Raw genomic sequence first — 22,059 nt, 5'->3', positions numbered from 1 at the left:
CAAAAATTGACGACTATTATTTTAAGATGAGAATAATCAGTTGAAAATACTACTGCCCAGCTGGCATGGCTCAGGGGTCGAGCATTGACCTAGGATCCAGGAGTTCGAGGTTCCATTCCCAGTCAGGACACATGCCCAGGTTGCAGGCTCGATCCCCAGTGGGAGGCGTACAGGAGGCAGCCGATCAATGACTCTCATCATTGATGTTTCTCTCTCTCTCTCTCTCCTTTTCTCTCTCTGAAATCAATAAAGACATATTTAAAATATATATATGGAAGCACAGATGAGACTGACGAATGTCAGAGGGATGGAGGAGGGTGGGTGGGTGGGTGGGGGGGGAGAGAGTAACCAAAGAATTTATATGCATATATGCACAACCCAAGGACACGGATAATGGTGGAGAGAGGGACTGGGGAGGGGGATGGGACGGGGTGGAACGGGTCATTGGGAAGAAAAAGAGACATCTGTAATATTTAAAACAAAAATAAAATTTTAAAAAAACATTAAAAAATATACATATATATTACTATTTAGTAACTTATGAATTTTTTAAATTTGATAAGTGTGTAAATTTTTTAGTTACTTTTAATGGTGTATTTCATTTCATTTGCATTTATTGATTTTAGAGAAAGAGACATCAATTTGTTCTTCTACTTATTTATGCATTGTTGGTTGATTCTTGTATGTGCCCTGATGAGACTCAACTCACAACCTTAGCACATTGGGTAACACTCTAGCCAACTGAGCTACCCAGCCAGAGCTGTGTATTTCATTGCTGTAGGAGCATTAAACTGGGCACTGGTTGCAAATCAATGACTTACTAAATATTGGTTTATTTATTATTGCTTTTTTTTCCTTAAGAGAACAAATGAGATTTAAAAAAAACAGTCTGCAGAGACCAGAGAAACCTAAAGAAATCATTCATCATGGGATATCTGACATGTATTGTTATCAATGAAGAAGAAATAAAATATTACACATATGTAAAATTATAAATATAAGTGATTTTTGAAGAGCATCAGCCTGTTGAAATCCCTGAAGTCTTATTGTAGCTCTTTAGTCACTGAGCACCAAGTGAATGCAAGGCTCTGTTCTTGGCTCTGGAAATGGAGTAGAGAACAAAACAGACTAAGTCCCTGCCCTCATGAGGCTCAAAAAAGCAAAGGCAGAAAAAGTTACAAGAATATAAAAGTTTTAAGAAAGGCAATTATTCTAGCATGAATGGGGTATTTAAGAACAGATATGAATCTTTAAAAAGGCATATATTAAGTGGGGAAGTAACTAAAGTGCACCAAGACCTGTGAGATGCAAGGAATCAGTGCAATATTCTGTGATAAAGGTGAGCATGTAAACCAACCAACTAGTATTGATGACAGAGGGGTTAAAGGAGAAAGGGAGTTAGGAGAAATTTGAGAAGACAGAAAATATATCTTTTTTAAAGAGAATTAAATAACCAACTATAATGCAGGATAGCTCCCAGGTTTCTGGTTAAGTGGGTAACCGGAAAAAACCTTTCTCTATGGAACAAGAAGTAGATAGAACTTTGACAAAGTGACAGAAGCCTAAAGAGCATTCTTTCTTCACCATGTGAAAGCTTCTGCTCATTGCATAACCCCATCTTCTCACCTCTTCTAGTAGCCTACATTCTCACAGCTCCTCCATCTCACCCCTAAGACTCCGATGCTTTATTTTCTTAATAACCTTAAAAAACTTCTGAGTTACCAGACCCAATCAGGGATATTTAATATGTGTATATTCCCTGCCCCTTCTCTAGGTAATTTCCATTCAGTTCTTTTAAACAGGTAGTTCCTAGCTTTTGCTTTGTAACAAAATACTCTCATAGCTAAGACGACGAAATAAACAAAAACAACATTTCAAAAGAAAGTTAAATACATTGCTAAATTGGGACAGCTTTAGCATATCTGAATTTCTCAAGTCAAAGAGAACAATTTAATCAGCCCCCAATTTAATTATTTATTTACTTGTCTTGGAGGAAGGATAATCTTGACATCCAGCCCACATGAGAAAAAGATTCTTACTGGCCATAATACCAAAGTTAACAGTCTGGATAGGCAAAATTCTGTCGTACTAAAGAACCATGTTAATTCTGCTGTTCTCAAAAAGTTGGGTGTGCTGCAATTAAAACAAAATTTAAAAAGTCAATTTGAGCCCCACCCTAGAGGCACTGACTCTGAAAACTGTCACTGTAAGTGATCTTCCTAAAACACTAATCTCACGCCATTCCTTAAAAATGTTAAGGTTTATAATAGTTTTCAGGATAATGCCCAAAGCCTTCGAGTATCTTTTAGTTTTATCTCTAGCATCCTGTCTTCTCTCCAGCAAATCCCTTTTCCCTCAGACTTTTCAACTCCCCTAAAAGGCTTGGCTTTGTTAACTCTGGGGTTTTGCATACTCCCCACCCAGTTATCTAAACCCAAATCCAGTGCCCACTGCTTCCTATCTCAGCTAATTCATCACTTCTTTGTGAACCATTCTCTGACCTCAGTCCCAAAGACTCCAGCAGTCTCCCTAATCTACTAAAAATAGCATGCTGTGTTGTAATTGTTTTTTACCTGCCTGTTACATATTCCTAACACAGCACAGTGCTTGACACTCAATAAAGAAAGGTAAACAGATTTCTTGGTGATGTGACCCAAGTCTAAATTTTTCCTCAAGAAACTCAAATTTCTGGAGGTTCCTCTCCCATTATTTTGACCATACGTAAATACATAAACCCTTTCCTGTTTAAGGGCTTTACAAATAATACTTACAGATCCTAAGATTGTAGCTTTTTACTGAAGCTAAAAGTCACAGAAGAGTTTTGAGGAAAGGCACAGAAGGCTCACTCTGGTTGCCTTATTGAGATAGTACTATGGGTGAGCAAAGACAGAAGCAGGAAGACATCTGCAATGCTACCACAGTAATCCAGGTGAGAGATGATGGTGGTTTGGAACAGGTTGGCAGCAGTGAAGAAGTGGACAGGTTATACATATGTTTTGAAAGTAGAGCCAACAGTACTTTCTGATGTACAGAATAAAATATACGAAGAATGACTCTTGGCCTAAGCAAATACAAGAATTGAGAAAGGAAGGCTTCAAAAGCAGTAAGTTATGAAAGGAAAATTGGTAAATCAGTTTGGGGCATGTTAAATTTGAGATAGCTATTATCACATCCAAGTGGAAACGACAAGTAGGCAGCTGGATGCTGAATTTAGGGGCCAGTTATGGGCCAAAGATGTAATTTTAAAACACTTTAGGTGGCAGTTGTCAAAACTACTAACACAGCAACGTTAGTTTTACCTATAAAGCATAATCTAAGTGAATGTTACCTGACATGATGATGCCCTTCATCACTCCTGGGTAGCTACACTGTACTACGGAAAAGGTAAGGTTTTCATCACGGTATCTTCTAGAATTAGACATGACAAGGAATAATAGGAGCATTATTGTCCCACTCGTCTACAATTCCGATGTAAGCCAGCCAATGGGCTGTCGGCAAAGGTGCCAAAAGTGCTGCTGCACTATAGATGTGATCAAAGGTATCAGTCTAGATAGCTTTCAAGAACCTATTTCTATAGTGCTTTTCAACAGTTCTGAACATTCATCTCCCCAAAAGGAAATGAAAATGCCTACTTTAAACTAGACTTCATTTGCGAAAGGGAAGAGGATTCAAGATCCCAACTAATAAAACTTTAAAATGTCCTTTCTACTGTATTGTTTTGTCCAATAACAACCCTACAGAAATATCCTAAATGAGATTATCTTGGTCTGGAACATAAACATTACATTCATTCATTTGGCACAGACATATGGCACACACATGTGCCATGAACTATCCGAGTGCTGGGGGTGCAGCACTGCGCTGGGAGCTGGGGGGCGTCTCCCCTGAAGAGTTTATACTCTAGTAAGGAACAGTCTGAATGTAGCAAGATACAAGCAAGCAGAATATGGAGTAAGCCAGGTGGCGAGCGCTGTGGAGAACAATAATGCAAGAAGGGGAAAAGCTGAATGCAGGCAGTGGGGGATAGGGACTGGCATTTTAAACAAGGCTGTTGGCCTCTGGCCAACATGAGGGTACCTATTTCTCCACAGCCGCACCAACACAGTAGCAACCACCTTTAATTTCTGACATCTCATGAGAAAAAAAAAAAAATCTTAATGTGCATGTCCCAGATGACTTAGCGGAGCTGCGCATCTTTTCCAATGTTTACTGGCACTACATATTTCCTTTTCTGTGAATGTCTAAAGTTCATGTGTTCACTATCCTATTGGGTTGTCTTTATGGACTTGCAGAAGTTCTTCATTAAATTGAGTCATGAATGAATTAATTGCTATACCTATTGCAAATATTTCTTTCTAGCATGCTTCAATTTTTTAAAAATATCTTCTATCATAGATTTTTTAAATTTAAGGCAGTTCCTTGAAAGTGTTAGTAAGCACATAGTTCAATACATTTTAAAACATCTTCTTTACAAGTACCCTAAAAAGAAATTTTTTTTCCTGATTTGTTAGAATAATTGCACTTGTCCTGAGCAACTGGCTTAGATCATTGAAGAGTTTTCCCTCATATATTTAGCCTTAGTAAGAATACACAACCTCTTATACACCTTAAACTAATACAATGTTACATGTCAATTATATTTTGATAAAACTGGCAGAAGAAGGTAGAAATATAAGAAATTGACTTTATTACTGAAATGATAAACACTTCAGCAACACACACACAAAGAATACAAAACCTCATAGTATATATTTTGTGTAAAATAAGATCTTCATTCTTGGTTCCAATTTATAATTCCTACCTCTATCTATGTTCATTATTACCGTGTTGTATTTTATCTACCTTTATATTGCTCTCACCCTTCTGTCAATAAGATAAATTCATTCATTCATTCACATTCATTCACCAAATATTTACTGAGGACCAACTATATGGAACTGTTTTAATATCTTTTAGAGATCAAAATAAATTTCAAGGATTAGGCAACATGCAAAGTAAGTATGAACAACAAAAGTAAAATGTGCAAATAAAAGTGGGGAGGGCATTTCAGACAAAATTAAGAGCATGTACAACATAAACAAAAAAAAAACATGGGTGAAGTAAGTCTTCCTCAATAGCAGAAGTACAGTTTATATTTGCTGCAGATTTTATTTAAATGCACCTGGAAGTATCCTTCCAACATTTCATGTAAGCACTAGGGTTAACGAGTTTCCTATCTTAGCTTTTCCACTTAAATGTTTAAGTTTTTTTAATATTTTATAAAAACTATTCAAAAATGATTTTAATGACCACATAATAAACTATTATATTTATCATAGTTTATTTCCCTATTAATGGACATTTAGGTTTTTGATGAAATATAGTGATGCAGGAAAAAAAATCATCTAAGACTTAATTCACATTTCAAAAAGTATTTTGGCTCTGACCGGGCAGCTCAGTTGGTTAGAGCACCATTGAGATAGAGGCCAAGGTTGTGGGTTCAATCTCCAGTCAGGGTACATACAAGAATCAACTAATGAATGCATAAATAAGAGGAACAACAAATTGATGTCCCTCCCCACCACCCATTCCTCCCTCCTTTCCTCCCCCTCTCTCTCTCTTCCCCTCCCTCCCTCTCTTATCAATAAAAAAATTTTTGTAACTATTTTGACATAAATACTTCTGAAGTTAAGTGGTAAGAAATATCTCTTTCAGGAAATAATGAGTCTTCAATCCTATTAACTGTGGGAGGAAGAACCTTCCCCTGTATTGCTTTCTTTTTTCCAAATAGTCTGATCTTAAGTCAGTTTATACTTTTTTTTGTCATCTACAATGTCATCCTTATTCTAGTCCCCCAACTTTGGGGATAAATAAGCCTAGTTTAGGAGTGCCTATTACCTACTACCCCAGTGATTTTAAACTTTTTTCATCTCATGGAACATATAAACCAATTACTAAAATTCTGTGGCACACCAAAGAATATATTTTTTGCCAATCTAACAAAAAAAATAGGTATAATTTTTTTTAAATTAAATCCTTACCCAAGGATATTTTTTCCATTGCTTTTCAGAGAGAGTGGAGGGGCGTGGGGGAGGTAGATAACCATCAATGTGAGAGACACAGCAACTGGTTGCCTCCCGCACACACTGGGATAAAGCCTGCAACTGGGGAACGTGCCCTTGGCTGGCATGGAACCCGGGACCCTTCAGTCCACGGGCCAACGCTCTAACCACTGAGCCAAACCAGCCAGGGCAAAAATATATATAATTCTGATTCATTCACACTGGACGGATATTGTGGTGTTGGCTATTACCATTTTTTTAAATTTGACAATCTAAGGGAAAAGAGGTGAGTGCCCCTGACTAATTAGTCAAGTGTTGCATGTTTTAAAAATTCTTGTGGGAAAACAAGTGTATTTATATACATATGGGCAAATATTTTATAAATTATACATATATACATGTACATTTACATGCAAATATATCTATATATGTATAGCATTTATGCATGTTATACATTATGTACATATACAGTACATGTAAATATTTATATGTATATATGCCTATATGTATAAAACATGCAGGTGATAAGTGCTATGTAAAAAAAATGGAATAGGGCCCTAGCAGGTTTGGCTCAGTGGTTAAGATCATTGGCCCGCCGCGGACTTAAGGGTCCTGGGTTCCATTCCGCCCAAGGGCACAAAGTACCTTGGTTGCAGGCTTTATCAAGACCCTGGCTGGGGCGTGTGCAGGAGGCAACCTATCCATGTGTCTCTCTAACATGGATGTGTTTTTTTCTCTCTCTCTCTGAAAAGCAATGAAAAAAAATATTCTCCAGTGAAGATTAAAAAAATATATATATATATAGGGTTAGGGGAGAGGGAGTGCTGAGGCAAGGAGTTATTTTAGGTAGGTCAGGGAAGGTCTCCGATAAGGTATTTGACCACACCCCAGAAGGAAGTGAAGGGACTATGTGGGTAAAATCAGCTGCTGTTGTAACCAAAACCAAACTTCCTGCTACCACAAAAACCAAACTCGTGATGAGACAGGCTAGTAAGCCAGGACAAGCAGAATAGGGAAACAGATAGTTAAACAGCAGTTTTCAGCCATTGAGTAAATCCTAAATCCTATCTTCCCTAAACCAGGGACACTTACGAGTAAATGGTTAGCACTTCTCCTCCCCATCCAGAGGGAAAATGACTTAAATCACCCTACCAAAGACAGATAGCAGAAACCCAATTAATGTCATTGGTAAACCACACCCAGAAACCAATGAAGTTAAGTGTAAACCTCATTTTGGTACACCAGCATAAAGCTCAAGCATATTCTACTGAGACCCTCCCCTAAAACCTCCCCTTAGAGCCCAGCCTTTAAAACCCCTCGGAAATGAAGGCACACCCCACTCACTCTCCCTTCCTCCCAGGTGCTCAATCGTGCCCCACCACCACCTTCTTTCCCCCCAGGCATGCACCTCCTAATCTCTAAGGGACCCCACAAGGCTTGCAACCAGGGTAGCAATGGGCAGCAGTATCTAGACCTGAGAGAACCCCCTGACCCTGTCCCTAAGACCCCAGCCCAGCTACGTAGGATCATTTCCCCACCTAGTCCCTCTCCTGTTGCTTCTTCTATCCTAGGTCCTTCCTTGTTTCACTGTCCCCAGCTTTAATAAACATACTATTAAAAAAAATGGATTAGAAAATTTATCAAGGAACATAAGCAATTTATAGAAGACATAAAAATGGCTTATAGTAAGGAAAATATTCTCAACCTTACTCCTAACATACACAAAGAAAAAGATTCTTTTAATGCCTAATGATCGATTAACAAATCAATGAGAAACTAGGCAATATAAACTTTGGAAATGTAGATTATTATCCTTTGAGTAATTTTGTGATAACTACCAAATTTCACAGGCAGATACCCTGTGACCTATCAATTCCATTTCACTTCCAGGAATTTATCTGATAGAATCACTCACATGAGGCGCTCTCCCTCCAGGGAGTACTCCCCTGCCTTTCTCTTCCTCCTCTCCTTCCCCTACAAGCACATATCTCCTAAACTCCAATGGACCCCAGGAGACTTGCAACCAGGGGAGCAATGGGCAGGGGCAGCTCATCCTGGACTAATCCCCTGAACTCGTCTCCAAGGCCCCTTTTTGGATCCCTTTTCTCTGACTTCCCAGTGAGCCAAAGCAGCCCAGCCTAGACTCTCCTGTTGCTGCTCCTATGCCCTTCCTTGTTTCACTGTCCTAAGTGGTTTTTTTGCTGTGGCCAATGAATTCTTGCTTGCTTTTCAAAACAAAAACAACAACAACAAAAACACACAAGAATGAAAATATAAGGATGGTTATTGGAACAATTTTTATAACAAAATTAGAGAGTGAAATGTCTACCAAGAGTGAATTTATGAAAATCTACAGTATCTATAATCAATGCCGCCATTAAGAAAATAAAGCAGATAAACATATCTTGGCATAGGAAGATATAAATACTATATTAAGTGAAAAAAGCAAGTCAGAAAAATAACATGTATAATAAAATACTATTTATATTAATCTATACACAATATTAAATTTTAAAGAGTATCTTTCAAATCTAAAAACACTAAAATTACATGTAAATGTGCTAAATTTTCAATGAGCATTTACCTTTAAAATCAGCAAAAAAAAATTTTAGCTTTTTAAATTTATTGATTGATTTTTTTTTTAGAGAAAGAGAACATGGATTTGTTGTTCCACTTATTTACGCATCCATTGGTTGATTCTTGTATGTACCCAACTGGAGATCGAACTCGCAATCTTCACATATCGGGATGACATTCTAACCAACTGTGCTATACCACCAGGGCAAAAATAAACATTTTTTAAAATGAAAAGACAAACCCAATTCTAAGTACAGTGAATGACTAATACAGATCCAGTCACCTTCCAAATGATCAGTGTCATCAAGGGAGTAAAATTTAAAATGTTTACTATCTTAGGTATCAGTGGGAAACTGACAGTAAGAAAAGACTTGAGGCTTTGGTGAGTCCATAGTGCAGTACTTATGGCATCAAAATGTGGGAACTATGGTTGCCCTGCCCTCCTGGTTATATTCATCATGCAAAGACAGCCTATCTAGAGTAAGTAGGCTCTCCTACTTCTATTGGAGTGGAATTCCATGTAAAACACTGAAATCTCTCACTCAAAATAGGCATCTGGAAAAAAACCTTGAACAGGAGTAGTAATTTCACTTTATCCATGCCCAGTAAACTGCTACATACAACAGATAAACCTTATGATCTAGAAAATAAACTCTGCAAGAAGTGAGTCAATACACAATTTCTTCATATGTTTCCTACTATGATGCAAGATCCCTGAAATTGGGAAACAAAAGCAACTATTGCCATATTTGAAGATAAAAGCATCCCCTTTTGCCTCATCTAAAAGAAGCCACACCTTTGATAAAAAGTTTGAAATACAAGCCCAAAATGCTATGGGAAAATTAAGATATCTGTTAGTATGGAAATATTCCTTTCACCAGGTACTCTCATTCTGAGGAAAACCCCGACTTTCCACGATTGTTATATCTTAATTTTGGAAAAACCTGAAAGAGTCAACAAATATATAAACCTGACTCAGCTCCAAACTGCCCTTATTTAGGCCCCCAAGCCCCCCTGGTGCGCCCCTTTTCCCAGCTATGCATAGATAAGTAAGTAAAACTCCTGGGTTCTGGCATGCAGTACTTACGGCATCAAGAATTACTTATGGCATCAATGATGACTCTCTCATCATCGATGTTTCTATCTCTCTCCCTCTCCCTTCCTCTCTGAAATCAATAAAGACATTTTTTAAAAACTTAAAAGTATCTATTCATCATATAATCTATATTTTTGTTTAAACATAATTTTCACAAAAGGATGATCTGTCCTAATTTTCTTACAACTATCTTCAACTTTTTCATTTGGGAAAAAAAAAAAAAGATGGAAAACAAAGGAATTTTATACATTTTTATTGTCTTCCATTTTTTAAAGTTTACACACCTTATAACAGAAAATTAAATATATTTATTGTCACTTTCTAGTAGGTATACTAGATAAAAATGTTAGTAAAGACATTATTTGTGTTATCAACTAATCAAATGAGCAGTTTTACCAGCCCATGATAAATTACATATTTCTTTGCTTGTGCTTTCATTTACTCATATTTACTCTCACAAAGTCCTCAGAATTTATTGGCAAGTTTCTAAAAAACCTTTTTACTTGTATACAATGTCAACCTAGCTATAATAGGCAAAGCTGACTTCCCCAAAAGGAGGCATCTATAAGCTCTAAATTACTTCTTGCACTGAAAAACCAGTGCTTACAATACAATGTATCTCTCAGAGGTCCTGTTTAGGAAATCAACTTAAAGTGCCATTTTAAAATACTAAAAACAACATCCACTTTCTACTGTTACGTTAGACTAATGATCTTATACTTTAGATGTTCGATTAAAACAAATCAAAATAAAAATTAAAAGCCCGACCATAAAAGTACACTGCAGTTTCAGGACCTTTAAGGCAGCAGAGTGCAAAGTCACAGTCAGGAGAGGGGCCAGGTTTCCTTCAATCAAAAAAATCCAAAAAACTCTACCAGGAAAATAAAATGAAGATCCCTTTTGACTTTTCTCCATGTAACTTCCCAGTCAAAAAGTATATATCACATTGAGTCACCACACTTCAAATGCATGTTTTATGTAAATGCTATTAATGTAAGCCAGTAATACTTCGTATGAGTCACTGTCACTTACACAGTGATAGCATTTTTGTATTTGATTGATCTTCACAAATACCCCAGGAAGTAAAGCAACTGGCTATTATTTACAACATAAATGGCAACAATAAAGACTGATAAAATTACATTACTTGTGTAAGAAAATTAAACATCCTGACTCCCAATCCAATATTTCTTTAACATTCCATCACTCTGGCAATATAACCAGAAGTAAGGTTTTAGATTAGTGACTTATAGACAAGTAGTAAAGAAAAATTAGATTTTTTATTTCCTGTGATGTCAGAGAAAATTCTTAACTCACTTTATTCATTTTCTAATACTTCCTTCAGAAAACCCTACAGGCCTTTAAACAGGTTTCCACAAATTAAATGTCCTTTAAAAAAAAAAAAAAATCCCGAAATTTATCAGTTAGTTGCAATCCTCCCAAGATTACAGGACTAAATTTCATTTTAGAACTCAAATTGAGGGATTTTTTTAAGTTTATCTGGTATAATGCATTGGACATGGCCTTTGAAACTGACTAATTTTTTTAGCTGTTTTAATCTAATCAAAATTGCAGAAGTGCCTGGAAGACAATTCTTAAAAATGTAAATTATCACTTACAATATGGCAACTTCCTTACCTTAACCACACACACACAAACAATCCAGCCTCTGGTAGTTCTGCACTGTTAGATGAGTCTGCATTTTCTGTTTTAAAATACCCTAGGCTTAACAGGCCCTGCTGCTGTGTCCTTACTCTCTACATGGCCAGAAACTGCTACTTCTATGATCTTAGCAGTTCATACTTGCTTCATTTTTTAACATCTGTATTTAACTTGGACAAGAATACAATTATATAACCTGAACAACAATACTGTGGAACTAGTTCATAAATCAGGCATGTTATTTATGAATGTTCCTTATGGCCTGTAAATGGACCCAAACATCTAGTAAGACATTGAGCAACACAGTACACAAAATATACAAAATTAAAATGTAGAAAATATGGAAAAGAAATTGAAATTTGAGGAGAAGTAAACTAAAGAAGATAACCCAAGAAAATAAAGTATGAATACTATAGCTTGGAAAAAAAAGGATCAAAATGGTTATTTTATTAAGAGTTAATGGAAAGAGGTAAACCCCAATTTTTCAGACTGATAATTACAAAAATACATAGACTGTTCCTATAGAAGAACAGTATGGCCCTTCCTATATGACAGAAAACAAAATGTGGGCTAAATAATATGCTACTTACCTATCAATAATAGGAGATAAAACAAAAACTAACATAATCCAAAATATCAAACATAAAACACAGTACTCAAAGAAATTCAATGAAAACAAACTTAAAATGTCCCATTTTATAATAATTGCTTACCTTCTTTATGTCCACTGTCAAGTGCTTACAAAATAACAAATAAAAGTCTGCTATATCCAGATCTGGATATACTTTCATATTAATATCCCCATATTGTGCCATCTGATGGATTTACAGGAATAATCAAGATTGCACTGCCTTAACTAAAGAAAGGTTAAGCACTTTTTTCTTCTATTTTACTGTACAAAGTCAAAAGAAAACTGAGCAAAATGAGATGAGATGTACAAATGCCAACAATTATTGTCACCTGGTTTTTTGACCTTTCCAGTCCAACTAATGAATTCTTGTCCTTTTCAACAATTACATTTTTGTTGTTACTTATTTGCTTTTTAAAGTAATGTTTAAAGAGTCTTTATAACTGGAATTGCTGCACCTACATCCATTTTTAAATTTTCTATAGAAAATTTAGGAAATACTGAGACAGGCTAGTAAGCCAGGACACTGGAAATGGGGAAACACAGAGTTAAAAAGCAGTTTGCAGCCACCTGCAAAATCTAGATGCCAAGCAGTTTTCAGCCATCTATATAGTAAATCCTATCTTCCCTAAGCCAGGAACACTTAAGAGTGAATGGTTAGCACTTCTCATCCGGAACCAGAGGATAAATGGCTTAAATCACCTTACTCAGGAAGACAGCAAAAATCCAATTAATGCCCTTTACCAACCACACCCAAGGACAGATGAAGTTAAGAGAATCTCATTTTGGTACAGCACCATAAAGCTGATGAATATTCTACTGAGATCCTCCCCTTTAAGTCCCCTCAAAAAGGAGGTCCAGCATGCTCTCCCACCTGGGAGCATGTCCAAGCCTCTCCCCACCTTCCCCCACAGGCACGCATCTCCAAAACTCCAAGGAATCCAATGAGCTTGCAACCAGGGCTGCAATGGACAGTGGCAGTTCGTCCCAGACAAACCCCCTGACCCTGTCCCCAATGTCCCCTTTTCTCTGACTTCTTAGTGAGCCAAAGCAGCCCAACCTAGGCTCATTTCCCCAGCCCTTACTATTTCACTGTCCCCAGCTTTAATAAATGTCCTCTAAAATTCACCTGGACTCGTGCTGTGAAATTTTTCCTGCACGAAGTCAATAACCCACACACTACAGGCCGGCCCCAGGCAGACCCTGCTTAGAGCCAGGTTCCGTTTCTGGTAACAATACCAGAAAGTATAAAAAAATTATTTGTAGTTTCGCTTTTATAACTCTATTGTTTGAGTCTTATTTCTGTGGACCAAAAGGAGCCTCACCACATACTAAACCTGGCAAGTTCAGGGGAGACCTTTTTTCATCTGCATAACATACCTTTGGTAATTTCCTTTTTTCAGGACGCCTCACTGCACCAGAGCAGAGACCACAAAACCCCTCACTGTTAGTTACTGCGTTGTTAACTGCTAACTATCCTATATCCACAAATGTAAAAGATGTGTGTCTATGCATTTTACTTTTTATCCAATCCCAGAGATTTCCCTGCTTTGCTTTCCCCCACCTCCCTAATCACCAATGGATGACATATAACCCCTTAGGCCTCCTCCTTTTATTACCATGTATAAAATAGGGTGCAAAACTGCCATTCTCTGGAGCATTTTCTCAGTCTGTTGAGATTTTGCTTCCCAGCAATGACCGTCAGTTTGGCTCAAATAAACTCCTAAAAATTCTCTACAGATGTAAACGTTTCTTATGTTGTTCTATGTGTAGTTTACAAAATTAGAATTACAATATTCTCCAACCTATTTTATTTAAAAATTAACATTTCACTCAATTAAGAACGATTTTAAACAATGGGACAATTTTAATAGCTTCTTTCATTAGAATCTCATCCCTAGGTAAAGGGTTAAAATTATGCATTAAAATAATACCCCCACTTCCTCTTTCCCTTCCCTTATCAGAGCTCAAGAAAGACTAGTAAACCATTCTACATTAGGATGGTGTGATTAATATCACCGAAAAACTGGGGGCCTAATAAACCTTAAGCCAAAGATATGATGGGCTAATAGTGACATTTCAAGCACTATCCAGGGGATGTGACCTTATTGGAAGATGCAAATCTCCTAAAATTCGCAAAACTAACGTAGTTACCTATTCCAGCTACAAGAAAACTCCATTCAGTTTTTTAATAAAGCTAGAGTGGAACAGTGTAAATTTCACCCACTCAACAAAGTATGGGCTGAGTTCGTTAAAACTGGCGCTCTCAAAGGCAGAACAGGATTCACTAAACAAGGGAAACATGGAAGGCATGCAAGCCACTGTATGGACACCTAATCCAGAGGATGTACCGATTAGGAAGGCCGACGTTAAAGGGGGCGGGTGGAGGAAGACAAGAATCTGGAGATTTGATCGTTATCAGCGCCTGGCGCACGAGCAGAAATCTCACCTGCATTACTTAATATTTAATCTTTCTATTCCTGGCATCACGGGGCTCAAACGTCACCAAAAAAGATGGGCCGGCTGAAAACCCTGCAGGGTGACGCACATAACATCTCACCATATGGATTCTCCCCACCACGACCGAGAAGAGCCCCAAGCCAGCCCAGTGAAGAAAGGAGGGTCCCCGGAGCCGTAAGCTCCCCCACACCCCTGGCGCAGAGCTGGGGTCTGCACGTGGCGGTCGGAGGCTGCAGGACCACCAGGCCCGACGACTCACAGCCGACTCGGGCTTCTGCAGACTCGGGTTCCGCGACCACCCGCGCGGCCGCACGCCCCAGGCGGCGGGAGTCGAACTCCGGTCCCGCCAGCCCCAGCCCCAGAGGAGACCGCGCGAATGCCTCCGCCAAGCGGCTGAGCCGCCGGAGTCAGCCAGGGCCCCGCGAGGTGGCCGCGACTCCTCTCTCGGGGTCCAAACCCGCACAGCACCGTACCTGAAGGGGCAGCGCCACCTCCGCCTCAAAGCGCCGGCTGTCGTGGTGGCGTTGGTCACAGCTCCGAGCGCAGTGACGCCTCGTATAAAAACAACAACCTGCTCTAGGCATCCGCCGACGGGAGGCGGCGGCCGGCGGAGCGCCGCAGCGCAGGCTGGGACTCGTAGTCTCGCCCGCGCCTTATGTCCTGAGGCGGCGGAAGGAAGAACTACCACTCCCGAAGGGCAGCGCAGCCCACCGCCCGGAGGCTACAGGAAGCTGGCCCAGGAAACCGCGAGCCCCACAACATCCGGTCCCGGGAGCTAGAGAGGCTGAGAGGCGCCGCCGCCGGTTGCTATGGAGACGGGCTGCTACAATCACTCCAAAGGGTTCGCGGTTTCACCCCGGAGGACTGTTGGGGATATTGATCCAGCCGCCGTTTCACCTTCTCTTTGCTGCTTTAATTGGGTGTACTAAAAAGGCTGCAGCCCCTGGGCACTCGCTGGCCTTGTCATCTGCTGCGGGAAGACACTGCGTTTGCCGAAAAAGTAAAGAAGATATGGAGAATGACCGAGTACGACTGGGTAGATTTGGGCAGAGGGGTGGATATTTTTGAATGTTGGTATTCTTTGCTTTAAATTTGGGGCACCCATACTCTCAGCTTCCAAAAAAACCCAAAAACACCTTTCTAAGCAACCACTGGGCTACACAGATAAAAATGCACAGTATTGCATTAAGCCAGGATTGGGGATGGTATGCAATTTGTACCCTATTGCAAACCATGAGGTGATGGCTTTGAACAAGAATAATGTACCTTGTTAATTTTTCATTTATTTATATTGTACCTCGTTCAAAAAAAGATGGGCTACAAAGGATATGGTGCACTCACATTGTTGATGGTAACTAGAAAGGTAAGGTTTAACTGTCCCCCAATTATGGCAACAACAAAAAAGTTAAGAAAAACATTAACAAGGAAGATGGGGTGCCTCAAAATTAGACTTTTGGGGCTTTTGCTTTGGGTGTTACTATATTTAACGTCAACTGTGACACCAAAAAAGAAAAATAAATTTAATTTTATAATTACAGCTTCTCTAAGGGGTATTTTTATTATTTCAATGGCTTCTTTTATTTATTTTTTAATGTGTGTGTTTATACTGAAGGATTTTGAAAAATCAAAGTGGCCAGGCTTTCTCTAATTGTAGGAGAGCCTTAAAATGTAAATTAGTAAAAACGCTAATGCTATCTATTTGTAGATTTTTCTTTTCAAGGCACTTTCACGGCCAATTCTAATACATAGTCAATTTTAAAAGTATCATTTACAATTTTAATTCACCTTTTTATCCTTAAATAAAAAACAGTTGCTGATCCCATGCCTAACTCGCAGAGAACTTGAAACAATACTTTTCTTATCCTTTAGGCTCTTTTATTTTGTTTTAAATTGAATATAGTTTGAACTCCACTTTTTAAGGATATCAGATTTGAAAAGGGTGAAACCCTAATAAGAAAGCTGCAGTGGGGGCCTATGACATAAAGTAAAAGCAATGGGTATTTTGTTTCTAAGACTATAAACATTTGTGAATTAACTTGGAGATCTAAAAGATTTAGGTAGACATTAACTTGCAGATTGTGTGGTATAAATTATACCAATAAAGTTTATTAGCTAATGTATTGTCTATTTTGACTAGATTTGGTTTTCTGTATTACATTTTGCACCAAAGCTGATCAGAATTTTAGAGCCAGTAGTAGAGGGTGATTTGATGAGAGTACTCTGCGACTGAGGTTGCCCTGAGCAACCTGACTGAGTGTCTGTACATAAAGTAAATTAGAGTTCCCACAAATCACAGGGCAGCCACCTTCCACCTAAGAACCTTTCCCTGTGCAGAGGAAACCTAGACATTTTGAGAAAAGCTGTCCTGTTGATATACCATAGGATTCTGGGGTCTTACTATTATCCAATGTCTGCTTTTGATATTTAAAAAAAATTAATACACAGTATAAAAAGAATCGCAAGATCTGATGAGTTCTATTTCCAGTTTTGCCAGCTTCCTACAAGATTATGAATATTAAATGAGTATTAGTAAATTATAGTGTTATTAACCTGTAAATATCAGAACTGAACTCTGAAAGAGCATACAAAAGCACTGAGGTAAACGTGCAGAAAAGAAAATGGTGAAAAATGATTCCATTTATATAGCAATTTATCTTTACATCCAGTTTTGTTTCAGTTTAACTCCACAAGCACACGGTCTATGGCAGATTTTTTTTAAACCAATTTTACATATGATATGCAAAGGGGAAAGGATGATGATGAAGAGTTGGAACATAGCTGATAATCATTTAAATCTAAACAAAGGAAGAGAAAGAGAAAGTGTACTAGATACTTTACATTTGCAGATTTGAACTCAGGCTTTCACAACAAACAGGTTCCTGACATTGGGACATTAAGTAGAGTAACCCAGGAATTCAGGGTGAGCTGGCTACACTAAAGAGGAACATAACAACATAACTAATCTGACCCAAATTTGAAACAAAAAGGCTTTGTCCTCACGTTAACCTGACAGAACAGCTCTATAAACATTTTTATCTCCAATCTAGAGTTGGAGAAACTGAGATTATATGCTTGCAAAATTTTAAATATTTAGAAGTCTTAAAGGGTCTCACCCTCACGAATCATAACCTGCTGTAGTGTCTTCAAAGAAAAAGAACTTGAATGCATATAAACAATCTTCTGCTTATTCAACCTTAAAAAGTCAGAGTTACAGTACCCTAACAACCACTATGAAGTTTTTTAGATATAATTTCTGATCTGGAAGTTCTTGTATCTTAAGTATTCTAGAAACTGCCAATTTTTTTTGTTGTTGTTTTAACTACCAAAACTTTTTGCCTACATGGACCCCCGCACGAGTTCATTTATTAAGGGCCTTATTGTGAGTAAAATGCTTTATCATGAATAAATATACACTTTCCTTTATGCTTTTTGAATAACTGAAATCACTTAGTTCCTATTGCTATATTTGAAGAGCCCTGACATAGGAGTCCTCAGATTAGGAAACAAAACTATCTAATCCATCTTCTTTGTTTTATACTTACAGACAAGGAACACGAAACCTTGTAAAACAATTTCATCAAACCACATCAGAATCCATAACTAGCGACACTTAATATGTGCTTTTATAACTCTTACAGCAGGAAGACTACAAATACAAAATTTCCCAGTTAGTTTGCTTGACATGGTCTTGTATAATCCATGTAGGTTCATTATGGCCCTGTCTCTCTCCATGCCCCCTCACTCCTTAACCTACCTCCCAAAAGCCATTTTAACTCCTGAGCACCATTTAGCCACATCTTTCATAACAAATGTGTAGCCCAGCTCATACAGCAGGTCCTTGTGATAACATTCATGAGATGCCCTAGTAACTTAACTCGTTTATATCAGTTAGCCTATGGTAAAATTGGTTTCACTCAAGTCCCAAGAATCTCAACAACCTTAAGTGAAGACTTCTGTACTTGAAGTATGGTCTAGGAACCAGCAACTTGAACATCACCTGCCTGCTGTAGCTGCTTTCCACATCCGTTCAAGGCCCTGACAGCAGCCAAAGTAAACATACTAAAAACTTACATCATGGCATGCTTCTCCTTAAAACCCTTAAATAACTTGCCTTTGTTTTTACTATAAAGGTCCAAATGTTTAACATAGCCACCACCACCCTGGAGGATCTGGCACCTGCCCCTCTCTTCTCAACTTATTTGACTTTGGCCACACTTTTTCTTTGTTCCTACCTCTCTTTTCCTTCCTTGCCTTACAGTCTTAGAGTCAATGACACTTCACCAGATTGGCTTTCCTTAGCCCCCACACTACTTAGAATTTCCTATATGTTTTCATAAATATCAGGGTTTTTTCCTTCATAGCACTTAACCACAATTACTCTTAAATGCCCTCAAGAGAACAGGATTCACAAAAAAGTGAAAGGGATAAGGCCAAGTTTTCTGTTTTGTTTTTCCAGCTTTATTGAGATATAATTGATACTGTGTAAGTTTAAGGTGTACAACACGATGGTTTGATATATGAATATATTGTGAAACAATTCCCACAATCAGGTTAACATCTCCATCACTTCACATAATTACAATTATTTTGTATGTGTGGTGAGAATATTTAAGATCTACTCTTAGCAACTTTCATGTATATAATACGGTATTGTTTGCTATAGTTGCCATGCTGTACATAAGATCCCCTGAACTTAAAACTGGAAGTTTGTACCCTTTGACCAACATCTCTCCATTTTTCCCCAACCCTCCCCCAGACACTGGCAACTACCACTTCTACTCTGTTTTAATAAGTTTGGCCTTTTTTTAAGGTTCCAAATAATATGTGAAATTATCCAGTATTTGTTTTTCTCTGTTGTGTATTTATGCCACATTTTCTTTATCCACCCATCCTTCAGTGGACACTTAGGTTCTTTCTGTGTCTTGGCTGTTGTAAATAATGCTGATGCTCCCACTCTTGGCATGTGGGGATGATGATCTAACCAAGTGAGGTGCTCTGCCAAGGCCCCAATTTACATCCTAACCAGCAGTGCAAGGGTTCCCTTTCCTTCTCATCCTGCCCAACACTTACCTCTGGACTTTTTGATAACAGCACTTCTAATATGTATTAGATGATATCTCATTGTGGTTTGATTTGCATTTCCCTTATGATTAGTGATGTTGAGCAGCTTTTCATGTACTTGTTGGCCATTTGTATGTCTTTGGAAAAATGTCTATTCAGATCCTCTGCCCATTTTTTAATCAGATTGTTTGTTTGGTTTTTGATTTTGAGTTATATGAGTTCCGTGTGTGTGTGTGTGTGTGTGTGTGTGTATAAACTATTGTGGGTTTTTTTTAATATATCTTTATTGATTTCAGAGAGAGAATGGAGAGGGAAAGAGAGAGAAACATCAATGGTGAGAGTCATTGATCAGCTGCCTCCCACACACCCTCAACTGGAGATCGAGCCCGACACATCCTCAACTGGAGATTGAGCCCGCAGCCCAGGCATGTTCCCTGACTGGGAATCAAACCGCGATCTCCTGGATCCTAGGTCCACTGAGCCACACCTGGCCAGGCCCTTGTATATTTTTAATATTAACCTCTTATCAGATATATGATTTGTATACATTTTCTCCCATTCTGTAGGTTGTCTCATTCTGTTGGTTTCCTTGCTGTGCAGAACTTCTTGGTTTGATGCAGTCCCACTTGTCATTTTGCATGTGTTGCTTGTGCTTTTGGTGTCATATCCAAAAAATTGTTGCCAAGACTATTATTAAGGAGCTTTGTCCCTATTTTTTCCTAGGAGTTCTGCAGTTTAAGTCTTCATTTCGAGTTAATATTTGAATGATATTAAATAGCGTTGGAGCTAATTTTAATAGTTTTGGAGTTTTCCCCCCAGAACTTTATAATTGAGATGATTTGATGTGTTTATATTTTAGGATAAGGAAAGTACTTCAGCTTCAAATTCAGACACAGAAATGAAACCTGAACAACTGCCTGCTTGTGTGAACCCCGGCAATCCTGTGTTTTCATGTATGTTGGATCCAAAGACACTTCATACAGCTACCTCACTATCAGAACCTAAGATGATTATGTATAAAACCAATTCAAGTACTTATGGTGAATTTTTACCTATGCCACAGTTTTTCCCCTGCATTTATACTCCAAGAGAGCAAGAATTTTCAAACCATATCAGAGCTACGGGACTTTATCGAAATAACACTCTAAACACTGCACCTGACAGAACCAGAACCCTTGATTTTCCTAATTTTCAACACACTCTGTGAAAATATATTCCTAAGGCTAGAATACCTAATTGGGAATATAAAAAGATTTGAATTTTTAAAAAATATCTTTAAGAAATAAAGTATTTCAAGATAACTGAGTGACATTGACTTCTTAAATAAAAATGTGTTCAGAATAGCAGAAAAGGTAGAAATGTTTTTGTACATTCTAGCTTTATTTAGTATATGTACTCCACAAGCTTCAAGAAACTTTCGTGATCTCAGTTGTCTACTGAGTATATTTATCAAGAACAGAACACTGAAGCTCTAAGAAAAAGACTGAATTAAGGAAGACTGACCAGTAATTTCCCACTTTTGTGTTATTTTAAGTAATGGCTTAGAAGCTGGGGAAATGTCAGTTCCCTCTGCTAGGTTCCTGGAAGAGATGACTTTTTTTAAAAAAAATTTTTTAAGTTGATTTTAGAGAGAGGTGGGGAGAGAGAAAAACATCTATTTATTGTTCCCCTTATTTATGCATTCATTAGTTGCTTCTTGTGTGTGCCCTGACCCGAACTCAAACCCGCAATCTTGGCAGATCGGGACAAAGCTCTAACCAATTGAGCTACCAGGCCAGGGCAAGAGGACTTGTTTTTCATTCATTCAGCACATAGTTATTGAACACCCACTTATGGCAAATACTATACAATGTAAATGTAACAGAAATAAGACCGTCTTTTATTGTTTTGTCACCAGAAAGGAGACCTGAACCTGAGCTTGTCTCCCTAGGGCCCCTGGTAGTGCGTGGGTTCTTGACCTTGTGCAGGAAAGCTTTCACAGCTCAAGTCCAGGTTATTTTTAGAGGACGTTTATTAAAGCTGGGGACAGTCAAACAAGGAAGGGCCTAGGATATCAGGAGAGAGACTAGGTGGGGAAATGCGCCTAGGCTGGGCTGCGTTAGCTCACTAAGAAGTCAGAAAAGGGGGCCTTGGGGACAGGGTCAGGGAATTAGCCCAGGATGAGATGCTGCTGTCCATTGCTCCCTGGTTGCAAGCCTCATGGGATCCCTAGAGTTTAGGAGAGGCATGCTACTGGGAAAGAAGAGAGGGAAGGGAAAGGCATGGGCGTGCTCCTGTGAGGGAGAGTGGGGTGGACCTTCATTTTGAGGGTTTTTAAGGGTTGGGGGTTAAAAGAGGATCTCAATAGAATATCCATTAGTTTAATGCTAATGTGCCAAGATGAGATCTATTCTCTTAACTTCATCTGTGCTTGGGTGCGGTTGGCAAAGGGCACTGGTTGGATTTCTGCTATCACCCTGATTAGGGTGATTCAAGCCCTCTGGTTGGGGGGGAGAAGTGCAAACCATTTACTCTTTAAGTGTCCTGGGTTTACA

The 22,059-nt window shown here is 38.5% G+C and overlaps 2 protein-coding genes across 3 annotated transcripts in view; one reads left to right on the top strand and one right to left on the bottom strand.

Moving 5' to 3' along the window:
* Nucleotides 1–15,076, bottom strand: part of CCPG1 (cell cycle progression 1) — a 42,094-nt gene extending 27,018 nt beyond the window's left edge. Inside the window, exon 1 of one of the 2 annotated variants that reach the window (XM_087821352.1) lies at nt 14,938–15,076. The gene's annotated coding sequence lies outside the window, so the exon portion shown is untranslated. The remainder of the gene's footprint in view (nt 1–14,937) is intronic. The other variant, XM_016224907.2, reaches the window with a different exon arrangement.
* A 150-nt stretch (nt 15,077–15,226) lies between these two features.
* On the top strand, nt 15,227–20,830 carry PIERCE2 (piercer of microtubule wall 2). The gene is made up of 2 exons (XM_016224943.2): nt 15,227–15,490; nt 20,385–20,830. The coding sequence occupies exons 1-2, from the start codon at nt 15,476–15,478 to the stop codon at nt 20,730–20,732; spliced, it is 363 nt and encodes a 120-aa protein (XP_016080429.1). The 5' UTR covers nt 15,227–15,475; the 3' UTR covers nt 20,733–20,830.
* The last annotated feature ends 1,229 nt before the right edge of the window (nt 20,831–22,059 follow it).

This window comes from Miniopterus natalensis, chromosome 1, assembly GCF_054644295.1.
Source record: "Miniopterus natalensis isolate mMinNat1 chromosome 1, mMinNat1.hap1, whole genome shotgun sequence".
NCBI classification, from domain to species: domain Eukaryota; kingdom Metazoa; phylum Chordata; class Mammalia; order Chiroptera; family Miniopteridae; genus Miniopterus; species Miniopterus natalensis.
The sequence above is the reverse complement of the archived record's forward strand: the minus strand, read 5'-3'. Positions and strand labels throughout refer to the sequence as shown.